The following is a 21,565-nucleotide window of genomic DNA, read 5'->3' on the forward strand; positions in this document are numbered from 1 at the left end:
TGCTCGGCGACACCGACTAGTTATATTTTATTTTATATCAATTAATCATACACAGATTGCTCCAAAGCGACGAGTTTGCTAAACAGATTAAGAACAAAAGACAGAATACATGAATTACAGAAGAAGAAAAAAATATGACATTAAAAATTCTTACAATAAATAAAAATATAACAGCCAAGTCAACAATTAACAATTGAAATTGTCAACTATTAACTGCTCTAGTTGTTCGCGACCCCCGTAACCGAGGAAGCGGTGCAGCGAATGAAAAGAGATATGACAAATGTCAATGGCGCCATCCAGTGCCACAGTTATTGCCAGAAGAATATAAAAGAGGGTACGATGGTGAGTCCAGATCAAACTCTCCGGAGCATGAAGGCCAATCTCTGTCAGAATAGTCAGACATGAGATAAAACCTCTAAATATAGAAAACTTTTTGTTCATGGTTTATCTACCACAGCTCATTTTAAGCCTAAAATATACGTATACTAATGGATTCTGGAGAGCTATTAAAATAGTTCAATTATTTGACTGTAGTGCCCGGCATACCATAATCCAAAATTTGTTAAAAACGCTTTATTATAATTCGAATTGCTTAAGATAATGGTCACTGTTTATATAATTTTTGACCTTAGCAACGTGTTATTACATGTACATGTATATATATACTTTTACCCGGTTAATGCCGGTCATATCTACTATTATAGTTATATATCTATACATGTACATAGATTATGCACATTCACCGCATACGCACATTGCCCTTAATTAAAATTAATAATTATATATACAATATACATTACATATTATGTGTGTGGTGTTTAAACTATGATAAACTATGTATTTAGCGATCTTCAGACTTTTGTTTTAGAAATTTTTCTCTGCTATTTAAAACGTATAAAATCAACTAGTAGTGAGTGTTTTACTATTTTTGCGGTATTGCTAAATTTCAATACATTTATGTATATAAAAAAAAGACTTTAAAGAGAGAGAGAGTGTGAGAAAGAGAGAGTATTAAAAAATGTTTAAAGTGATATGCTTTTCTGTAGTGTAGTGTAGTGTGTAATGACGATTAACAATATTGTATTCTTTTTATTTATATATAATAATAATATCTTGTTACATAATAAATAGAGTACTATACATTTATTTTTTCTTCTAACATATAGTCAACCACATTTTCAATATATATATATATATACATATATATTATATGTCACTGAACGCTATTATCAAATATACATCAATTATAATATAATATGTATAAAATAATAATGCGGACTCTTTATTTCCATTTTCTTTTAATTTAAACGTCAAAAATATATACAATCCCTAACGTTCATTTTACATCATATATATATAATATAAATATTATGTATCCCGCTATACGCTAGAATTCTAAGACACAATATCAAAGCGTTTTTGTTTAAAAAAGAACAAATGGCTATAAACAGCGGACGAATTTAACATTGGACATTATATTTTTTTCGTACTTTATGTCTACGCACATAGTATGTATATCACATTAGACATAAACTAACAAGACATATTTTTTTCTTTTAAAGCTGCACCTGATCAGCAACATCACCTACGGGAACAAATCGCATTTTTTTTTAGATCAAAAACAGTATATTTCACGAAATCGTACTCAATCTGCAATCCAAGAGTCATATACAGCTCTCATGAGCAGAACTGCGGCTAGGGATTGCAGTATCGAAGATACTGATACCGGTAGTATCAGTATTTGACCGAGAATAAGCCTTTGGTAATACCGATAGTATCGATTTTGGTATATTTTATTTGTCGAAAACGATCGATGTGTATATATTTTGCATACGCGATATTGAGCGAGTTATTGTTTTCTATCTCTTTTTGTTTTATAACGCCACACGTCTGTAAAATTGTATTAATTACTACTGTTTTACGATACATATCGTTAAATACAATGCTCGGCAACAGTTTCAACATATGTCTAAGTTCGCAAACCTTTTCGATTTCTTACTAAAAATGAATTATCGATAATACCGGTATCGGAAATTCCGGTATTTTTACAGTCCTTAACTGCGGCCTTTAAAGCTTATAAAATGATTATGTCATTGTAAATGTTGAGTCAACAAATAAATTAATTAAACTGTATAAGGTCTGTTCATACCTATCCAGCACGACCCGTAACCTGCAGGTGTCATGCAAGTGCGGATAGTATTCTTTGGTACATTATATGGACGTATTCATACTCCATTCGCGCATGCGCATTTACGCATTCATGCGCGTCCATATAGAATATACCAAAGAATACTATCCGCACTTGCATGACACCTGCAGGATACAGGTCGTGCTGGATAGGTATGAACAGAGCTATAAGCGTCGAGTCAAGAAAAGTTTGAATTGTTTACAAAATTGTTGAGTTCATGACAAAAAAAACTGTTATTGAACTTGTTTATATAAGTAGATTTTGTATGCGAATTTGATATATGAAAAATATAGCATGCTACTATCTACCTACATAAAGGTTAGCAATTGCTTTTGATGACTGTAAATGTAAAGGTTTGTTTCTATTTAGTAAGATGATAATCCGCATCACTGCGCCATAAACCTTCTAGCGTTACTGGAGCATTTTTTTAAAACTATAACCATTTTTTTCCACTGTGAACATTCAGGCACACGGCATTTCTGGTGAATATTATGGCATACTGCGACCAGAGAGATGTAATAAGAATAGAGGGGCCCTTACGAATAAATAATTGTTGTCAATTTTACGCGGTACGTATCTATAAATACGCTACATCGCACGGAATACAATCGGATCAATTTACTTATAAAAATGTATCCCATGTTGTTTATTGTGTGTTTTTGAATGTAATGTGCAATTTTTACCGATGCTTGCCCATCTTGCGAGTAATATAAACGAACAGACAAGTTTTTATCGGACATACGTCGAGCACCATGCGTCATATACGACTGATGCTAAATTATTTAGATCTGTCCGTGGACAGAATGTCACTTGACAACAAAAGAACACCCAAAGCCACTTCTATTAATATTACATTTCTCTGACTGCGACCCAACATCGCACCAAATTAAAACAAACCTTAACACATATCCTATAAGCGAATAACTAAAAGATTTATTTTAAAATATATGACCAGAACTATTTCACGAATTGATTTTGCGTTGATTCGACTCGTGAAATAGACTCATTTCATAATATGTTCACTGACAAAAATTTGAATAATGTAAGATGCGGTTTGCTCCCGGTAAAGTCGGTGCCAATGTTTTATAGAACAATATGCATTTGCAAAAAACCTACTGCTCGAAATCGTTTCGTCGTTTTGGTGTTAGTCAGGAATATGATGAAAATACTCATCGCAAAGGTAGAAAAAGTGGTTTACTTTATTTTTATCTTTTTAATAATTTAATTGACTAGATTTGTGGACCATTTTAATTTTTTTTCTTAGGGACTCTGATGCGTACGCTTAAAACTCACACAACATTCAAAAACGGTTTCAATTGTGATCGTATAATATATCATATGTAATATAAACTTCCTGCAAGTTCAGACAAGCGTATAAACAATGTCAAAAAGTTGTATGGGATATTCCAAAATATGTACATATGTAACATATGTAATTCAAAATATTTTAAGCTCGAGATCGTCTCGATAGATTTTTACTCTTCATCAAATAAGTAGTGTATTTATTAGCAAATAGCAAATTAATACAATATTCTAATATTTAAAATGAGTAACTTTTTACCAATTTGACTACATATAAAGGTCTGCTCATACCTATCCAGCACGACCCGTATCCTGCAGGTGTCATGCAAGTGCGGATAGTATTCTTTGGTACATTATATGGACGTATTCATACTCCATTCGCGCATGCGCATTTACGCATTCATGCGCGTCCATATAGAATGTACCAAAGAATACTATCCGCACTTGCATGACACCTGCAGGATACGCGTCGTGCTGGATAGGTATGAACAGACCTTAACTCTCCAATGAATATTTCTTCGCTACATCAGCCCATGGCTTGGGTTCGATTTAACATACGCTTTCATTTACTAGGTAATAGAAACTGACCTGTTAGTAACAAAATCATCGCAACGACCTCGATTCATCCCAAACAACAATAAATTGACTTTTATACATATACATATTTGTCTCCAGCTTTAACAGGATTTAAGAATTATATAATATCTATATTAACAATTTAAATTTATTGTACACGATTACAAAAACATTCAATAATATATATTTAATAATACACTTTTTTTAATTTATTGTACTAATTGTCATTTAACACGTACATAGGTATAATAATAATAATAATATATATTATAAAAGCTTCTCTAATAATAATATAAAATAAATAATATATTACTCTAATTTCTCGTAAATACGTAAAAATTTGGCACCAGTGCCTGATGATGATGATATTGATAGTATAATAGTAGGATTTGTGCTAACATCTCGGAAAGAACCTCAAGAAACTTTTGTTACGTTCCTGCGGCGGGGAATTCAACATCGGAGCTTGATTTTTGTGAGTGATATTTATCTGAAAACCATCAAATATTACACATCAAATATAAATCAAACATCTAATATTCCAAACACAAAAGCAAACAATACCTGACATGGTGGTTGCATCCACGGTTCACCATCTATTTGCATCGGCAATGTTTTTCTAGTAATTATCGTGACCGATTTGCATTGTGCTAAACGTTGACCTGAAGATCTCAGACCTGAAACGAACCCCAAAGTAAAATAAAAATCTACCGCATATATCTAAAAGTTAATATTGAAATACTGACCCGTTCTCACTTGCCCCATATGAAGACAGTTCTCCAAGCCGATGACTTCTATCATCTTATCTCCGATATCTGAAATACAAATAACGTATTAACGTATCAATTGAGACGCATTTATAATGTGAATTATGATTTTGATTACCTTGGACAGCTTGAGCTAAGCAAACTTCTTGTCCGGCGTTGGTTCTTGAGCGCGAACGGGATCGAGGTCTCCTCGGAGGTGGATCGCCCCAGAGATTTGATCCGCCATGTGCAAAAGGAATGTTTAGAAGTGCAATACCTTGAAGTCTGGACCCTTTCGATAAGTCAATGGAAACTCCGTCACACTGCAAGTACACGGAGTGACATCAGTCGGCGACAACTTTGAATTATGCATATTATATATGTGTTATATTATAATAATACAAACCACGATGTCGATGTGTTCTTGAAGATTTTTACAAGACGCGGCAAATTGTTCCGTGGTTGCATATTCAAAGTACCAAAGTTTGTTTTTCATCCGTGAGCTGAATTTGTTGGGATTTTTCTCACGCTCCACGTGGAACTTCACGCAGATTGCGGCATCCTTTAAAATTTACGTTGATGTGAAACTGTATTAAATTACTATTTATATACATAATTAGTTACATATTGTAAATGTATAATAGCTTTACTTACTACACCGATAGAAAAATAGTTGTTGATTATGTTGTACGGGGCCGTGGATGGAGCGATGCCAGGACATGACTCTGATGGAGTAGAAGGCACTTCACTCTGAAAATAAGTCGTTTTCATTTACAATTTGCTGAGGTTTATGTATTGAAAATTGATGCTATGAAAATAATATATGAAATATTTTCAACCGACGTACATAACCTTAAAATTAAATTGTATTACTAAACTAATTATCATCAAACTTGACTGGCACTTACTTATAAAAGTATTTTCAGTAGTGTTTATGTTTGAAAATACTTCTAAATTGGCTCACATTCATATAAATGTTCCAATTAATTAAAAAAATCAAATGTTTAAATATTCAATTGCCACAATGTTTTTGTAAATCTAAATTCACTCACGGCATCAGCATTTATGACGTCGATCTGCCACCGATCTAACATAACAACACTAGATTTTTCAATCCTATCCAGAATTTTGTGAAGCGACTCTCCTTCGTATCCTCCACCCCAACGGAGACAACGAGCCAAGTCATTTCCGGTACCTAGCGGGATAACACCAACCGCCGGTTGAATCTCTAGTTGAATCTTATCTATGAAAAGCATAACCTTCATATAATATCAGTGCCTCAAATTCTATAATGAACATTGTCATCTAATTGAAATTACCCATAGTCTCCAAAACCCATCCGACGGTTCCGTCTCCTCCGCAACAAATTACCCTAAAGTTTTGAACGTCTTTGAACATGGAAAGACCTAAAAAGATTAAAATGAACTTATAACCCAATATGATATCATATCATACAATATAAAATATAAAACATATTATTTCAAACCTTGAGTTGGACCACCTTTGCTGAGATCATGCACCTGTCTCGGATTGAGTATATATTGGAATTTTCGCATGATTCTTGCACCCTGTCTTCCACCACTCTTCGGATTGACGAACACTAAGAGTGGACAGCTTCCTTGGGGTACGGTGCATACTTGGAACGTTGACGGTGAGGGCCGGAGTGCTGAAGTCGTCGCCGAAGTAAGCGGCATGGAATATGATGACACCATACTACAATTGACCTGTTTGCAATGCAAAAGCATTATGAATTACACACATTAGATCAATTTTAGTAGTTGATGTTTGAATTTTTACCTCTGAAGGAGTTGGGGGAGGTAGAGAGCGTTGCCGATCTAGAACACGAGGACAGAGAGCAGTTGGGGGCAGTATATGTATAGCATGAGTACCCAAAGTGCATTCGTTCTTTATTCCACCGCAACACCTGTTGTGAACCTGAAAGATAAACCTTCACTAAGGTAATTCTGGAGATAATGAACCACAAACTTGAAATGACTCATAATCTTTACACGTAGTAAGCTCGTATTATATATCTGCGTTATTGTTGATGATATTCTTTTGTACATTTTAGCTTCTTCATGCACTAGCAACTTCATAGTGTCGTAATAAATGAGGTAAAATTTACTGTAGAGTACACTCACCAATATTTGACACCATCGGCACCGCATGCCAGATATCCCATTGATGCCTTTAACAGGTGCCCGACATCTTGCACAACGACCTCGACAGTTTCCCTCTACCCAGTGATGTCTTATTCCAGTGCCAGCACCAGCTTGACCAGCACTCCTGACTCCGGCATGCGTCTGTATGCAGTTTGACGGAGCCCGCTGCACGCAACGCTCATGCACAGTGTACTTGCAGAAAATGCAACACAGTCCCTTTTTACCCAAGCCGACAAGCTTACTCAGGCAAAGGTTACAATAGGCAGGCCTGTTGAAGTGCTTCAAGCGCCAAGCATGCTCTCCATCTCCGGCAACACTTGTATCAAGTCCGAGCAAAACCAACAACGGAATAGTCGTTAAGCTGAAAAGATAATTTGGAAGCATATATTAGACTATTGTTATTCATATCAAACAAGTTGGTATGTTATGATATCAGATTTAAGCTAAAATAGTCATATTACCCTCCTCGTTTCCATTCTTCAAGTGAAACTGTACCGTCAGCATCATAGTCTATTTCGATCATCATTTCCTTTAATATCTAAAATATACAAAACGTCTACTTATTTAAAATAAAATATCTGGAATATCTTGCTCGATTAAGGGGGATAAGCTTACATTTTTTAAAATTCATGTTAATTAATTTATTAAGCTTTTCATTTATTTTCAATATTAGAATTTTATCTCTGATAACAAAGCAAGTAGATAAAGGCTGTCAGGCAACATTATTTAAGTTCATAGGGATTTGAGCTCAGAAATGTAGCCTCCTTAATGAGTTTTGCCAAAGTTGACATCTATTTTAATGGATTTTTTTAGACAAAATTTGTTTTTTTTAGAAGTTGTTGGGCCAGTTTTCGAGATAAAATTGACAAATTTATCTTTGGCACAGGATATAAGGTTTAATAGTTTAAATCTTATACTACATATATAAGATATGTGTATAGAATACTTATAATTTTGAGAATGATTTATTTTTAAAATGAAACAAAATAATTTGAATTCAAGTATTATTGTTTTAACATTATAATACAATACCGGTCTCAGTTCAGATACGTCCCATCCAAGATATTCAGCCACGGCCATCATTTGGTTCACTATGCAGTCCATCTCGTTGGTGTCGAGGACTCCGTTGGCGTCCGTGTCGTACAATCTGAACATGACTACGAAATGAAATCATCTGTTATGTATTTGATATTTTACATTAAAATTAGATATTTGAATATATTGTATGCGTTCATACATTCCAATTTGTCTTCTGGTCTTCCAGCTTCTAATAATGATAAATAGCATACTATGTCTTTCAATGATATTCTCACGGTGTGTACATCCAATGTGGACGACTTTCTGACAAAATTTTTGATATCTGAAATATAATTACATTAAAAGCTATTTACTATCGTATTTATAGTAGAACTAGTGTTGTGCCCGATAAAATATCATCGCATGACTTATGGCATAGTAAGCCAGAGAAATGTAATAATAATAGAAGGGCCCTTACGAATGAATAATTGTTGTCAATATTACGCGGTACGTCTCTATAAATACGCTACAACGCATGGAATACAATCGGTTTCAATTTACCTATAAAAATTTATCCCGTGTTTTCTATTGTGTGTTTTTGAATGCATTGTGCAATTTTTACCGATGCTTGCCCATAAACAAACAGAGAAGTTTTTATCGGACATACGTCGAGCACCAAGCATCAAATACGACTGATGCTAACATTATTTAGGATTGTCTGTGGATAATCGTCACTTGACAACAATATGACGCCTAAAGCCACTTCTATTAATATAAAATTTCTCTGTATTAAGCTATTTATTAAAAAAAAAATGAAAAGAAATGTGGCGTCCTGTATTTGATCCGCACGCAGTCGTATTTTTTCAAATAACTTTTAAATATATTTAATTTAATATTAATATTTAATTGTTTAATATGAAAAAAAATGCAAAAACTACCTACCTACATATAAATAAACAATATAAAACACCAATAGAAAAATTAATTAATTAAATAAATTTTCAATAGATGGCGCTAAATGCTTAGATACTTATTAGTCTAGAGAAAACATTGGTAGCAAACAGTATATATAGAAGTTTTTTTGTTGATCTGTTATTATGTTCGTATTATATTCGTACGTTTTGTTGGCAGTGTATTTATGTGTGTCGAATCGAAACGACTATTATAGTACGGCAAGCGTTATCTCACACAGACACACACACAGAATCGTGCTATTATAAATGTATATGAATTTATAAAAGGGCATGAAAGTTTAAATTATGTATTTTCACACATTATATCAATTGACAATTTTATGTAATAATTTGGCAACTCTCATATAGGTTTTTTTTTATATTTATAGTTTTATATAATTGAGGTTGAATAAATAACATTGTAAAATTAGATATATTTATCCCGTTGAATAGTGTTTTTAAGTTTTAAGAATATAATTCATTGAACTGAAGACTGAGTATGTAAATTGAAATTAAACTAAAATAAATTCTTAATCTATAAATCTACCCAGTAGCGACTTAAACTGAAGCTGGAGATCACGGGATAACGGCAGATAAGCAACTGCCCCGAACTGAATTACGAACCGCCTCTGATTACCACGTGGTGAACGGAATAAAGAAACACTTGTTGCCTGTTGACGAGTCACAACAATACACAAAAATTATTTTCATTTTTGATTAGGAGAAATGTGTGCGAGGCGTGCCCCAATTAACCTTAAAAACGAGCCACCCCTGCATCCACACTTATTTATTATTGACGATGAATGTTTGTTTGTTTATTCACTATGAAATATCTATCGAGCGACGCTGGGCAAACCGGCTATTCATCGATATAAATATTATAATCAGTATATTTATATATTTCCCATACAAATTCAAAATTCAAAATGGCCGCCGTGTATATATAACCGCTTTGACGGTTTATTTTAGGCCTTAGGGCGTAGTTAATTAAAATTTCCGCAGCCATACTTGTGTAATTGCGTAAATACAAATATACGTATTACGTATGTATGTATATATTTATAAGACGACGATTCCTTGAATTTCATTCTAATAAATTAGCAATTCCTCGAATAATAAAATCAGTCGTATATTTATAATTCGCTGAATGAGCCATTTGTTTAAAAATAGCTCAAGTTTCTAAGAATGAGTCATAGATTGAGCCAATAGTGAAAATTGCTTGTATAAAATAATCAAGTATTATATACAAAATACATGTACAAATGAAATTACCTTCATATTTTCCATTATTAACTAGTAAGGAGTTGTTGGACTTCCTCGATGAGTTCCTAGACATTTGACTATGGTTTGGACTGCAGTCTGTCTTTTTACTATCTATCACATCCTGGCACGAGTAGCTGGTCTGCATCACTGTCAACACGGGATGAACGCTTCCTGAGAAGATCATATCGACCATTGATATCGTAAATCGAAACCATCGCAAGCGAAGTTTCCAAACCAAGATATTATACCAGTTCGGGATCTCGACACAGCATCCGAGGAGTCGCTGCGATGATGAGTCAGGTGTAAACGCTCCGTGAGACCCTGGAGTCGACCGACGAAACCCGAGGAGTGAGGAGTCGTAGACGACTTCTCGGGTTCGCCACCAGGGGAAATACCAGTCGTCTCCGCGTTTGAAGGTCGACGCACAAACGATAAGAAGAGATGTCTGAAATAATGCAAATGTTAGTCTGATCAATACTATAATTCATTCCGTAAACCTAGGCAATGGGCAAAATGTGAGTGTATAAGTATACATCCAGCAGAACAGACTAGTGGTTAGCATATAATACTTTGAACAAAGTGGTCACGGGTTCAAATCCCACTGGTTTTTGCTGGCCAGACCTTGGATTTGTGACTCCAGGTCGATCGTTTCCTATCAGATTTTGCCGATTTATCTAATTTTCATCGAAACGGTTCCAACAAATTAGCAACCTTACCTATTTTCTCGCAAATTTCAAGTTTAAAGCAATCTCAAATTTCGCTGGATTGTATAAAATGCTGCAAATTTACAGATTTGACCATAGATGTTAATTGATATGTATTTACTTTGTATAATACTAATAGTGCTTGTATCAAATGTACAATGTTTATGGCCAGGAAGACGCATTGGGGCTACTTGTTAGGCCATCCTGGTATAAATTAAACATAAAATAAAAAATAAAATGTATATGGGCCAGTGGTGTCGCGTTTTTTTCGCATGTTTAAAAGTATCTAAAAAAAAAACACGTAACACTCAGTTTGTTTTCGCCCTTCTGATCGTCAAAAAATAGTATACCTTTGTTAAAAATAGTTATACCTTTTATTAAAAACAAATAAGCTTAGACCAGATATAAAACCTACAGAGTCTAATATGTTTTTTTTTTTTTGAAAAGTTCTTCAGCTTCCACTTGGCCAAAGCTAGCATCACTCTGGCAAAAAAAACAGTTTTGAATAATTTATTTAATAGCACTGATCAACAAAAAATTACGTTTTTGAGTTACCAGAGTGGAGACTAATCAATCTTTACTAAGTTTGACTCACTAAATTCGAATATGATAATGATTTTTGTTGGTTAGTAATCGTTTACGATATGAGTTATTGCTGGTTGAGTTAGTACGTTTTGATAAAAAAATATATTGAGATAGCAAACCGATCCTTATGAACGTGGTGAATTAAAAAAACTGGACAAATAAACGCAAAATAGCACGGAGAAAAAATCCGTAAAAAAAACATTTTTGACTTTTAAAATTCGCTAGACAATTAATTATAAGTATTTTAAAACAAAAACAAATCACAATCAATAGAAAAAACATCTGACTATTGATTCCAATACTCACTTTGAGCACATCAATACAACATATATTTTGAGTTAAAGACCGCAAAATCCAAAAAACTATAAGTATTTTTTTAAACGATCACTAACCAACAAAAATCATTATCACATTCAAATTTAGTGGGTCAAACTTACTAAAAATTGGTTAGTCTCCGCTCTGGTAATTTTTTTTGTTGCTCAGTGTAATTAGATGTCGTCGAAGTTGGATATCATTTTAGTAGCAGTCCGTGATGATATGTACGCACTGCGCAATATGCATTCGTACTTCGCACGTTCATTGTGCATATTTGGTATTGCACTCGCTTATATATGTATACGAGCTACAAGCGTTCACAAAAGATATGCTCAGATGTCTTCTGATCAATAGAAATCGCATATCTTTTCGCTTACTACTGTGTGGATTGAATTGTGGTTGAGTTGTCGAAACTTTTCAATCAACTCGTGCGTTTTGTTTTTGGAATATTTACAGTGTTGTTGCTCGATTTTTCTGATTGGTTCCGCGACTACTTCAACATGTCCTTTCTAATAAAAGCAAAAAGGGAAAGAAAAAACCCACAATCAATCTCACTGGAGTAGACTTGCAGCCCCAGGGAGATATAAAGGGCATACACCCTCAGACATGATCGATGATGAGGAAAATAAGCTCGAGAGCGCATATAAATAGAGCAAAACCAATGAAACAAAAGCCCTGTGAAGATTATCTATGGAGGAAAATATAAAAAGAAACTCGCTTTGAAGCTATATATTTTTTATTTATTTTTGGTTTGTCTTTGAAGGTACAAATAGTAATTGAAAAATTGTGATGTAAGAGCGTTGGACTTTTTGAACCCACTACATTTTAGTTATGAATTCAATTATATAGGCGAACCATTATTTTTCTGCTTACCGGACTACGACAAAATACTCAATCGCTTATTTTTTCCAATCAAATAGTAGTACTAGGGATTGCAATTTGCCATCAAATTTAATTTACCGGCAAACGGTAAATAATTTCTTCTATTATCGGTAAACAAATAACTATTTGAGGCTATTTTTCCTAAAAACGGTAACCAACATACATATATAGATTGAACCGTAAATAATTTAAAATAAATCTCAGGTAAATAATGTCATATCGTATATAATAATTGTCTATTGCGTTGAGGTTGTGTGAATGTTCGTTTACATGTTCCGTCTCTCTTTCTCCCCTTGGAATCGTATATCGTGGAGAGAGACGCGGCATATCACTTCGTTTACATGATTGGCCGACAAAAACTTAATCAAAAACTTAAAAAAATAATTTAATTTTAATTATGTACACACAGCCCACTAGTAATACATAAAGTCCATTTGAAATAATTAATAATCATAATTGAAACAACTGCCTGATCGCGTTTATTACGACTTGGTTGGTCTGTGTTGCCACTCTTAAATACGCATGAGTGTAGCCACTCTTACGAATGCATCAGTGGTGTTACAAGAGAACTGTCAAACTGATCACTGTCAAGGCTCACCGTACGCTACAACTTATTACAATGAGTAACTATTAAATTGCAATAGAATGTAACGCTGTATGCTTGGCACAACTAAGAAAGACAGGAAGCGGAATACATGGCTGAGAAGTATGACAAGGGTAGTTTACATATATAGTGGATATAGTGAAGAGATTGAAATGGCTATGGGCAGACAATGCGGTTAGAATAATGAATTAAAGGTGGACAAAAGAAGTGCTAGAATGGTACCCGAGAGAATATAAAAGGTTAAAAACAAGACCGCAGGAAAGATGTGTAGACGAAATTAGGAAAATGTGTGAATGAGAGTTGCGTAAAATAGAGACGAGTGGAAGCATGTTGGAGAGGCCTTCATCCAGCAGTAGATGGTGAATGGTTGTAGAGATGATGATATCTTATTAGTATAGAGCGAGCGGCGAGAATCTAGAGAATCCGAAGTCCAAAAATGCTTTTTGGACCAAAAACTTAATCGTTTTGAACATTTAATACTGAAAATAAACAAATTCCAGACTTCTTTATCCACAATACACCATTCGCATAGATTTTCAATGCAATTTATCTGCACATACTTCGCGATAAAATAATTTCTGGTAATCACCGTTGGTAAAATTTTGGCGATTTACCGGCAAATCGGTAAACCAGTATTGCAATCCCTAAGTATTACCCTTTTTTGACCATCATCATTAGACACCGGATAGTCACAGTGCCCTCCATTGTTCCATTGTTGTAAATCCTTTGTAAAAAAGGTTCGGCAAACCTTAAACAATGCATTTACAACCTTTGAACAATACGCGGCACCTTCTGGGTCCGGTGACTAATCATCATACAATGGACAATGGTTACAATAACGAGCCAATTTCTAAAGAACCATTCCGACAATTAACCACTTCGTCGCCGTGCGCCCACCGGTGGGCACTAGAGCTAGGTTCGAAATCACCACGCACCCGCTAAATTAATATCGGTTTCTCTACAACGACATCTATGGAACGCGAAAGAAAGAACTACTGAACGTCCAAATGTGCTAGAAAGAAAACACACTGTTTTCGTTACCTTTTTGGTAACCATTGCAGTTAATATCATTGTTGACTATGCAAGTATGTATGTAAATATGGTGTGACCGTCACCGGACCGAATGTTAAAAAGTCGAAAATGTTCGTTTACCATGCATACATATGAAATACGGTTAGTATATATATGTACATATATCAGTGGCGTACGGTAAAAGTCTCTCTCCCCCCCGTCGTACATCCTCAATTAATTTGCGCGAGAAGGATACAACAGGAACTAGAGGAACAGGCTTTTCCTCCCGTATCCTGCGCGCGCACATTAAATAAGGCTGTGTGACAAAAAAAGAGATAATTTAACCGCATGCCACTCATATATATTATATATACATAGTACTGATTACCATGTACCCTTTTTTTTGATCTTTCGACTTAAAGATCTTTCGATTTTCGATCTTTGCCTTCCGATATTTGTTTTTTCGGGCTTTTCACTTTCGGTCCCGTTTATATGAAATATGCATACAAGAAAAAATATTTATAAATAAGAAAAAGAACATGTAAGTATGTATAGTAGGTTATATCTTGGGAAAATAGCAGATGCTGTACAAAACGTCGATAAATAATCTAATCCGATAATATTTTGCGCTTGGGAAAATATTTATTTTTTGTTAGGTAGGTAGTAGGTATATGTACATATACATATATATATATATATATATATATATATATATATATATATATATATATATATATATATATATATATATATATATATATATATATATATATATATATATATATATATATATATATATATATATATATATATATATATATAGGTGGGTAAGAAAATGGGTCAATCCTTCGAAGTGACGACTCTCTCGGCCGTTTCAGTCAATGGGGAACTAACTCATCATGGTGTTTACGTTTCACGGTATTTTTAGCGACAAATATCATGGGAAACGCGATACCTGTAGGAGCACTCCGAGTAAACACAACTGGCACAACTAATGGGTTTCGAACAACCTTCGCTGGATTTGCACTAAGCTGGATATATTGCACGTAAGCGCATTAAGACGGAAGAGTGGACCAAGTCCTACACAATTCTAGTACCCTCGTTTCGTTCCAAACATCTTTAATTTAATTTTTAGTATTATTTGATGATTTAGGCAAGGAACGGAGGGAAATTTTGAAAACGTCGAGCAAAAGAAAGGAAGAATTGGAAACTCTCCATAACTTTTCAATTAAGCTGGCCGGAGAAGGCTTTCGAGTAAAGAACCGGCAGAGAGATATTTGGGAAGAGCAATTGATGAAACTTAGTTAAAAAGGGTGAAATTCGGTTTAATATTGTAAAGTGGGATCAGAATAAAATCTTCTGAAGGAGATGTTAATACTTCAACAGTTTAGGGGCGAAAACATACTGAAAGGCACGTGTTTTTTTAGATAGTGTTGCGTAGGGGGTGGGGGTGGAGGATCCAAATAAAATGCGAAAGTCGCTTCACAGCATTTATTGGTTGATTAAGGAGATGCACGCACAGTCAGTGCTCCGTCCGGAATGCCTTGGTATGGCCTAAGTACCTGCTTATAAAAGGCAGGTTGCTCCCTGCATCTTTTACGTCCGGTTTGTTTACCTATTTTTATATTCACGTACCAGCTATGCATTTCCGCGGTGCGCAGTCTCACGCTGTCAGTTCTGAGAAGGGACCGGGTGCCGTTACTACGCCAATTCGGTGGTCATTGTTTAGCCTACTTGCAATTAGCCTGAAGATAACCCTCGAAACCAATTATAATGGTCGTACAGTCTCTGGGATGCTACTTGGCCTAATTCGATTGCACTTTCTCGGTGGCGTACGTTACAATTTGTTTGAATTTGTACACAGTTAGCCATAGTGTAGATTTAGTGGATGGTCTTGAAAAAAAAATATAATAGATGTGTGACAAAACTATTAACTTGCGAAAAATTTCTGCACACTTCATTGGACAGCAGAGTGGATGCATACATTTACCTAGTCACGTACCGGATATGCAGTCCCACGGTCTCGCGCTCTCAGTTCTGAGAATTCTAGCGAGAGTGCCGTTACCGACCACTAAGTCAATTGGGGGGCTCCAATGTTAGCCGACTGCACTTAAGCCTGGAGATAATCCTCGAAAACCAATTAAAACGGCGGCTCCTTTTCGCATATGCTACAATAGTTTTGAAGGTGTAAAAATAACGCTAGCACGCATAATGTTTCCTGCGGGTTTCCACCGAGTCCAAAAATCACCCCCCTGGATATATTATCCATTTATTGACAGTGATCGATAAAGGTGACTCCCATATTTGAAGAAATCGTACGAATTAAGAATGAACTGAAGGAACGGTGACCTCAGCTGGAAGCCACGAGATCTAAAAAAACCACGTGCCGCGTGCCCCTCAGTGTGTTTTAGTCCTGAAGATACTGGGCAAATATTTTTTATTGTGGATCGCTTGCATACAGCAGCGTATATATCATATGTTTATTTACACATTTATCTATTCCTCTTCTCTCATATTTACATATGTACATCCACTTGAATGGAACACGTGATAGAAATAACATATTCAAACATATTTGTTTGAGTTAACTCTAATTGCAGAAGCACTTTTCCAAAGGAATTCGCGATATGAATTGGCTACATACCAATTAAACCAATTATTCATACATACAAACATATAAAGGATGTTTCATAAGAGGTTTGTTTTTTGAATTGGCAACACTTTTTTCAGTTACCAATTTTACAGTTGACAGCTGATTTGTGCTCAGTTTGGTTTGCCATTTCATCATGAATAGACTAACGCCAGAGCAACGCTTGCAAATTGTGAAAATTTATTTGGAAAATTGTGGTTCGTGAAAATTACCGTGCTACGCAAACTATGTCCATTTTACGGTCGTGAATTTGCCTCCAAGATCGTGTGATTAAATACCATTGGATTATTTTCTGTGAGGATATGTGAAGTCGCTAATCAACGCCGATAAACCAGAGACGATGGACGATTTGGAAGCCTTCGCCGCGTTATTGCCGATATACAGCTCTAGCTGCCGGAAAAAGTGGTCGAAAATTAGACTTCCAGATTGCGCTTTATTCCTGCCTAATATAATTGCCTGATATCATATTTAAACACAAATGGAATAGCATAATCTTTTAATAATGACAATACCACGGCCATTACCATGATTTTGAGTTCTATACCTCTAAAAAAACACCCTTTACATTATGTTGTATTTAAGCTAAACATCACTATTGAAACAGTAAAAACTAAAATTAGAAGTGGGTAAGCCACTTTGAGAAGCAGCAGTATCGTACTTGAAGCAGTAATGAGAAAATTTTGGAAGACTTCTGAAGTGTTCCGAAGTTTGACTTGGTTCACTCTTCTATGCGATAGGCAGCTAACTTCGATTGTATAAGCGCACAATGGTACGCCGAAATAGAGTTCACTTTTGCAACTTTAAAACGTACCCAATTAAGCGAGTCGGTGGGTGGTTGGGTGGGAGTGTCGAAGGGGTGGGGATGGGGGGGACCGTTTTAGATTTACGAGGAACTGGATTTAGAGCACTCGCCACCAAGTTTTCGCGATATATCGATCGATGACGTCACGCCGTGGGGAGGGTTGGAGATGTGGGCGGTTTTGGACCAAAACTCTCCGTGGGCGGAATATATCTGACACATCTCCCGACCAACCCTCTGAAATCTTAAAATAGTATCCGGATAGTTTCTGGGGGGGTCCTCTATCATTAGATCGCTCTCGATGTGGGGAGGATTGCGGTGAAAGTGTTGGGTTACTATCTGAGAGTTTGGAATTATTAACGAGCTGGGTGCGAAGGAGTTCAAACCTTGATAGTTCATCGGGAGTTTTGACGTCCAGGAACGTGTCCAGGAATCGACGGAAGCCCTCATAGTCGATGTCCTGTGGAAGAAAAAAAAACATTAATATTTCGCTTATTATTTCATTCATTTCCTTTGATTTCAGAACACATTTTTAATGAGATAGACCTACTCCCTTAACCCTTTGAATGCTGACCAACGCTGATCGGCGTTTTGCCAACAAGTCTATGAGCCTGAAATACGCCGATAGGCGTTCTTTTTTGAGTATGTAAAAAATAAACAAGAATACTACAAACTAAGCCTTTCCAGGTAGCATTGAAAAAAAATGCATTGAACATGGGTCGTGTAATCCGTGTCAGTTTTTATAAAGACTGGTTTACACCGGAATTTCTGAATTTATAACCATAGCAGAATTTCCCGATGAAAATTCCTAACTGCTGAATATTTTAGATTGTGGCTTGGCATTTAGATCGTGAGCATTACATTTAAACAACAATGAAGAAGATGGAACTAGTTTTGGAAAAATACATTCATTAATAGACTTCCTTTGTTTATTTTATATTGTTGCGTAGGGGTGGGTGGAGGATCCAAGTAAAAGGCCAACAGTCGTCTCACAGCATTTATTGATGATTAAGGAGTTACACACACTGTCACTGCTCCGTCCAGAATGACCTGATATCGCCTACGTACCGCCTTATAAGGGGTAGATCTCTCAGGGCGCCTAATCTGTTTACCTGTTGTATAGTCACGTATTCGGATATGTATTTCCACGACATTGGGTCTTCCCGTACCGATTCTGAGAAATAACTAATAACGGTCATTGTTTAGCCTAAATGCACTTAGAGTCCAGATATAATCATGGAAGTAAGTGCAAGCACTTACATAGTTAATCCGATAACAGATAACCCTTGAACGGTCACATAGTCTCTGGGATTCTATTCGCTTAATCCGCGGCGTACGTAACAATATATTAGAGAGTCTAAACACACCTTTACAAAACTTGAAATCCTCGGTGGTAGTTATCTAGGGTAGTGAGTGATCTAGGGTTTGTTTGGATTTGCTACAATTTTTATACCTGCTTTCTATTGGATTTCTAGATAATTCTAGTTGGAAATGTTTGCGAAATATTGAGCGTTAGCGTCAGCGTTTCACCGACAGCACTCAAAGGGTTAAAGGCGGTCGGTGGAGTAGCTCCATTCATCTAAGATTTTTTATTTTTATTTTTTACATACATATATACAAATATACCAGGAAGGCCTAACAGGTAAACCCCAATGCACCCTCCTGGTCAATTACAAACAATTCAACATTTTTATTACATAAGTCGCTGAATTACGAGACACTGAAAACTCGAAATTCACGAGACATCTGCATATTAAAAAATAAATTCTCTAGTGCCATAATTGAGGAAGGGAGAAGTCTAATACGTTTGTATGGACAAGGCGCTGGGATCCAGCCTCTTAAGCATACACTCGGCCAACTTAATAATTTATACAAGCACCCACCCTTCTGGGTTTGAAAACTAGATATTTTGTCTGAAATTTATGTTCATATTAAAAGTTCATTTGAAAAAGCCATCAGGTAAATGTGCAGACTTTCACGAACTTCTCAATAGGTATAAATTGAACTTGATAAAAGACATTCTAAGGCTTTCACTTCGCAGCAGTTAACATTTGGAAACTTTTCCCCCAACAATACACATTCATATTTGAATTGAGAAAGCGATTCGCTTTTACGAAGTTCGCAAGCGCTCCGAGCCGCGCCCCACACATTCATAAATATATAATTGGCACCCTTGCAGAAACCGCACACACAGCGACACAACGCGACGTGAAACAACGCGACACGAAAAGCCGTGACAAATTACTATCATTGCATTTTTATTTGCATCGTAAATTATGATAAAAGATCGCCATCTGTGTACAGAGTTTTTGTCACGGAGGGCCTAACGTCAAGAGGGGCCTTAAAATGGCTGTATACCCGAAACCTTAATTTTGTTGCCGTTCCTTTCTTGGATATATATATTGAGTGAATGCGACAATATGTATCAATATATATAGATATATATATATATATATATATATATATATATATATATATATATATATATATATATATATATATATATATATATATATATATATATATATATTGAGTGAATGTGACAGTTGCGCTTCGACCAGATAATACAAAATCGAGGTTTCGTATTCTCCAGTTTTCTCCTCCGAAACTGGACCAATTTAAAAAAACATTTCATCATCGGTATAAGAAAGATATTTTCTATGTTTGTGTGCTCGTATTTTTTTTAAGAATCAACCGTTAAATAAGCACGCTGGACTCTTTTCATGGGTGTAAAAAAGAGGCGATTTTATAGATGTTTGGCGGTTCGTAGCTCCTATAAAAAATAGCTAATCAAAAAAATAAAACCACAGAAACATGCCTATGGTGGATATCCATAGCATATTAAAAAATAATTTCTCTAGTGCCATAATTGAGGAAGGGAGAAGTGTAATACGTTTGTATGGAGAAGGCGCTGGTGTCCAACCCTCTTAATTAAGACGTTCGACTTAATCAAGATCGAGACAAAACAGTTTCCATGTGCGCTCAGTCTTACCAATTTGCTTGTATGCACGTTTCAATCGTAACAACTTCAAAGGCGACCATTGAACTTTCTGACAGTTGCAAAATACGACCCCTCTCGTTGAAGACGCAATTTTCGCACGAACCACTTAAAAACAGCCGCGCACAACAATAAGTGAACCGGCTGTTCGCACAAAAGGCAATCGCGGGGAAGAGGAGGAGACGGGGGATTAAAAAGGGATCACGTCGGCGATCGTGCTGATTGTGGCCAAAAATACTGCCCCATACCCATACTTGATTCCGTATTTTAAGCGCGCTTGAACACACCGGATTCTATATCGGAATTGTAATCTTACAAAGGTGCAAGGCCGTCGTCATGACGTCTTATGGTATCCCAACTTAGCCAGCCTTAGGTTGCGTTTATGTTTAGCACCGAGAGGTTCCAGGTTCGATCCTGTGCTAATCTTTAATACTGCTGGTCAGACTCGGACATTTGTGACTCCATGTCGTTCGTTTCTTATCAGAGTTTGCCAATTTATCTGATTTCATTATTGAAATGGTTCCTCAAATTGGCAAATATCCTACCCGCTATGTTACAAATATCTGAATTTCATTTATGTACAATATGTAAAAAAATATGTACAAGTATTTATTAATTAATTAATTTTTAATTTCGTTTTCTTCAGCCTCTCGAAATATAGCGATTTATATAATAAAAAATGATTTTAATTAATTGTCTAAGAATTGGCGCATTGGGTCTACCTGTTAGGCCTTTCCGGTATATTTTATGTAATGCTGCTGGTCAGACTTGGATATTTGTGACTCCGGGTCGATCGTTTCCTATCAGAGTTTG

General features: G+C 35.6%; 1 protein-coding gene across 1 annotated transcript in view; it reads right to left on the reverse strand.

Moving 5' to 3' along the window:
* Positions 1-1,645: 1,645 nt before the first annotated feature.
* Positions 1,646-21,565, reverse strand: part of Dgk (diacyl glycerol kinase 1) — a 55,004-nt gene continuing 35,084 nt past the window's right edge. Inside the window, exons 3-22 of the mRNA XM_077436327.1 lie at positions 18,141-18,214; positions 10,453-10,649; positions 10,214-10,375; positions 8,209-8,331; positions 8,004-8,128; positions 7,433-7,509; positions 6,951-7,332; positions 6,607-6,744; positions 6,296-6,533; positions 6,129-6,215; positions 5,862-6,052; positions 5,464-5,559; positions 5,216-5,371; positions 4,949-5,132; positions 4,810-4,878; positions 4,628-4,740; positions 4,466-4,553; positions 2,000-2,073; positions 1,835-1,890; positions 1,646-1,757 (exon numbers count right to left, since the gene is read on the reverse strand). Of these exons, the coding sequence (XP_077292453.1) occupies positions 1,646-1,757; positions 1,835-1,890; positions 2,000-2,073; positions 4,466-4,553; positions 4,628-4,740; positions 4,810-4,878; positions 4,949-5,132; positions 5,216-5,371; positions 5,464-5,559; positions 5,862-6,052; positions 6,129-6,215; positions 6,296-6,533; positions 6,607-6,744; positions 6,951-7,332; positions 7,433-7,509; positions 8,004-8,128; positions 8,209-8,331; positions 10,214-10,375; positions 10,453-10,649; positions 18,141-18,214 (2,742 nt within the window). The remainder of the gene's footprint in view (positions 1,758-1,834; positions 1,891-1,999; positions 2,074-4,465; positions 4,554-4,627; positions 4,741-4,809; positions 4,879-4,948; positions 5,133-5,215; positions 5,372-5,463; positions 5,560-5,861; positions 6,053-6,128; positions 6,216-6,295; positions 6,534-6,606; positions 6,745-6,950; positions 7,333-7,432; positions 7,510-8,003; positions 8,129-8,208; positions 8,332-10,213; positions 10,376-10,452; positions 10,650-18,140; positions 18,215-21,565) is intronic.

This window comes from Arctopsyche grandis, chromosome 8 (genome assembly GCF_051622035.1).
Source record: "Arctopsyche grandis isolate Sample6627 chromosome 8, ASM5162203v2, whole genome shotgun sequence".
Taxonomy (NCBI): Eukaryota; Metazoa; Arthropoda; class Insecta; order Trichoptera; family Hydropsychidae; genus Arctopsyche; species Arctopsyche grandis.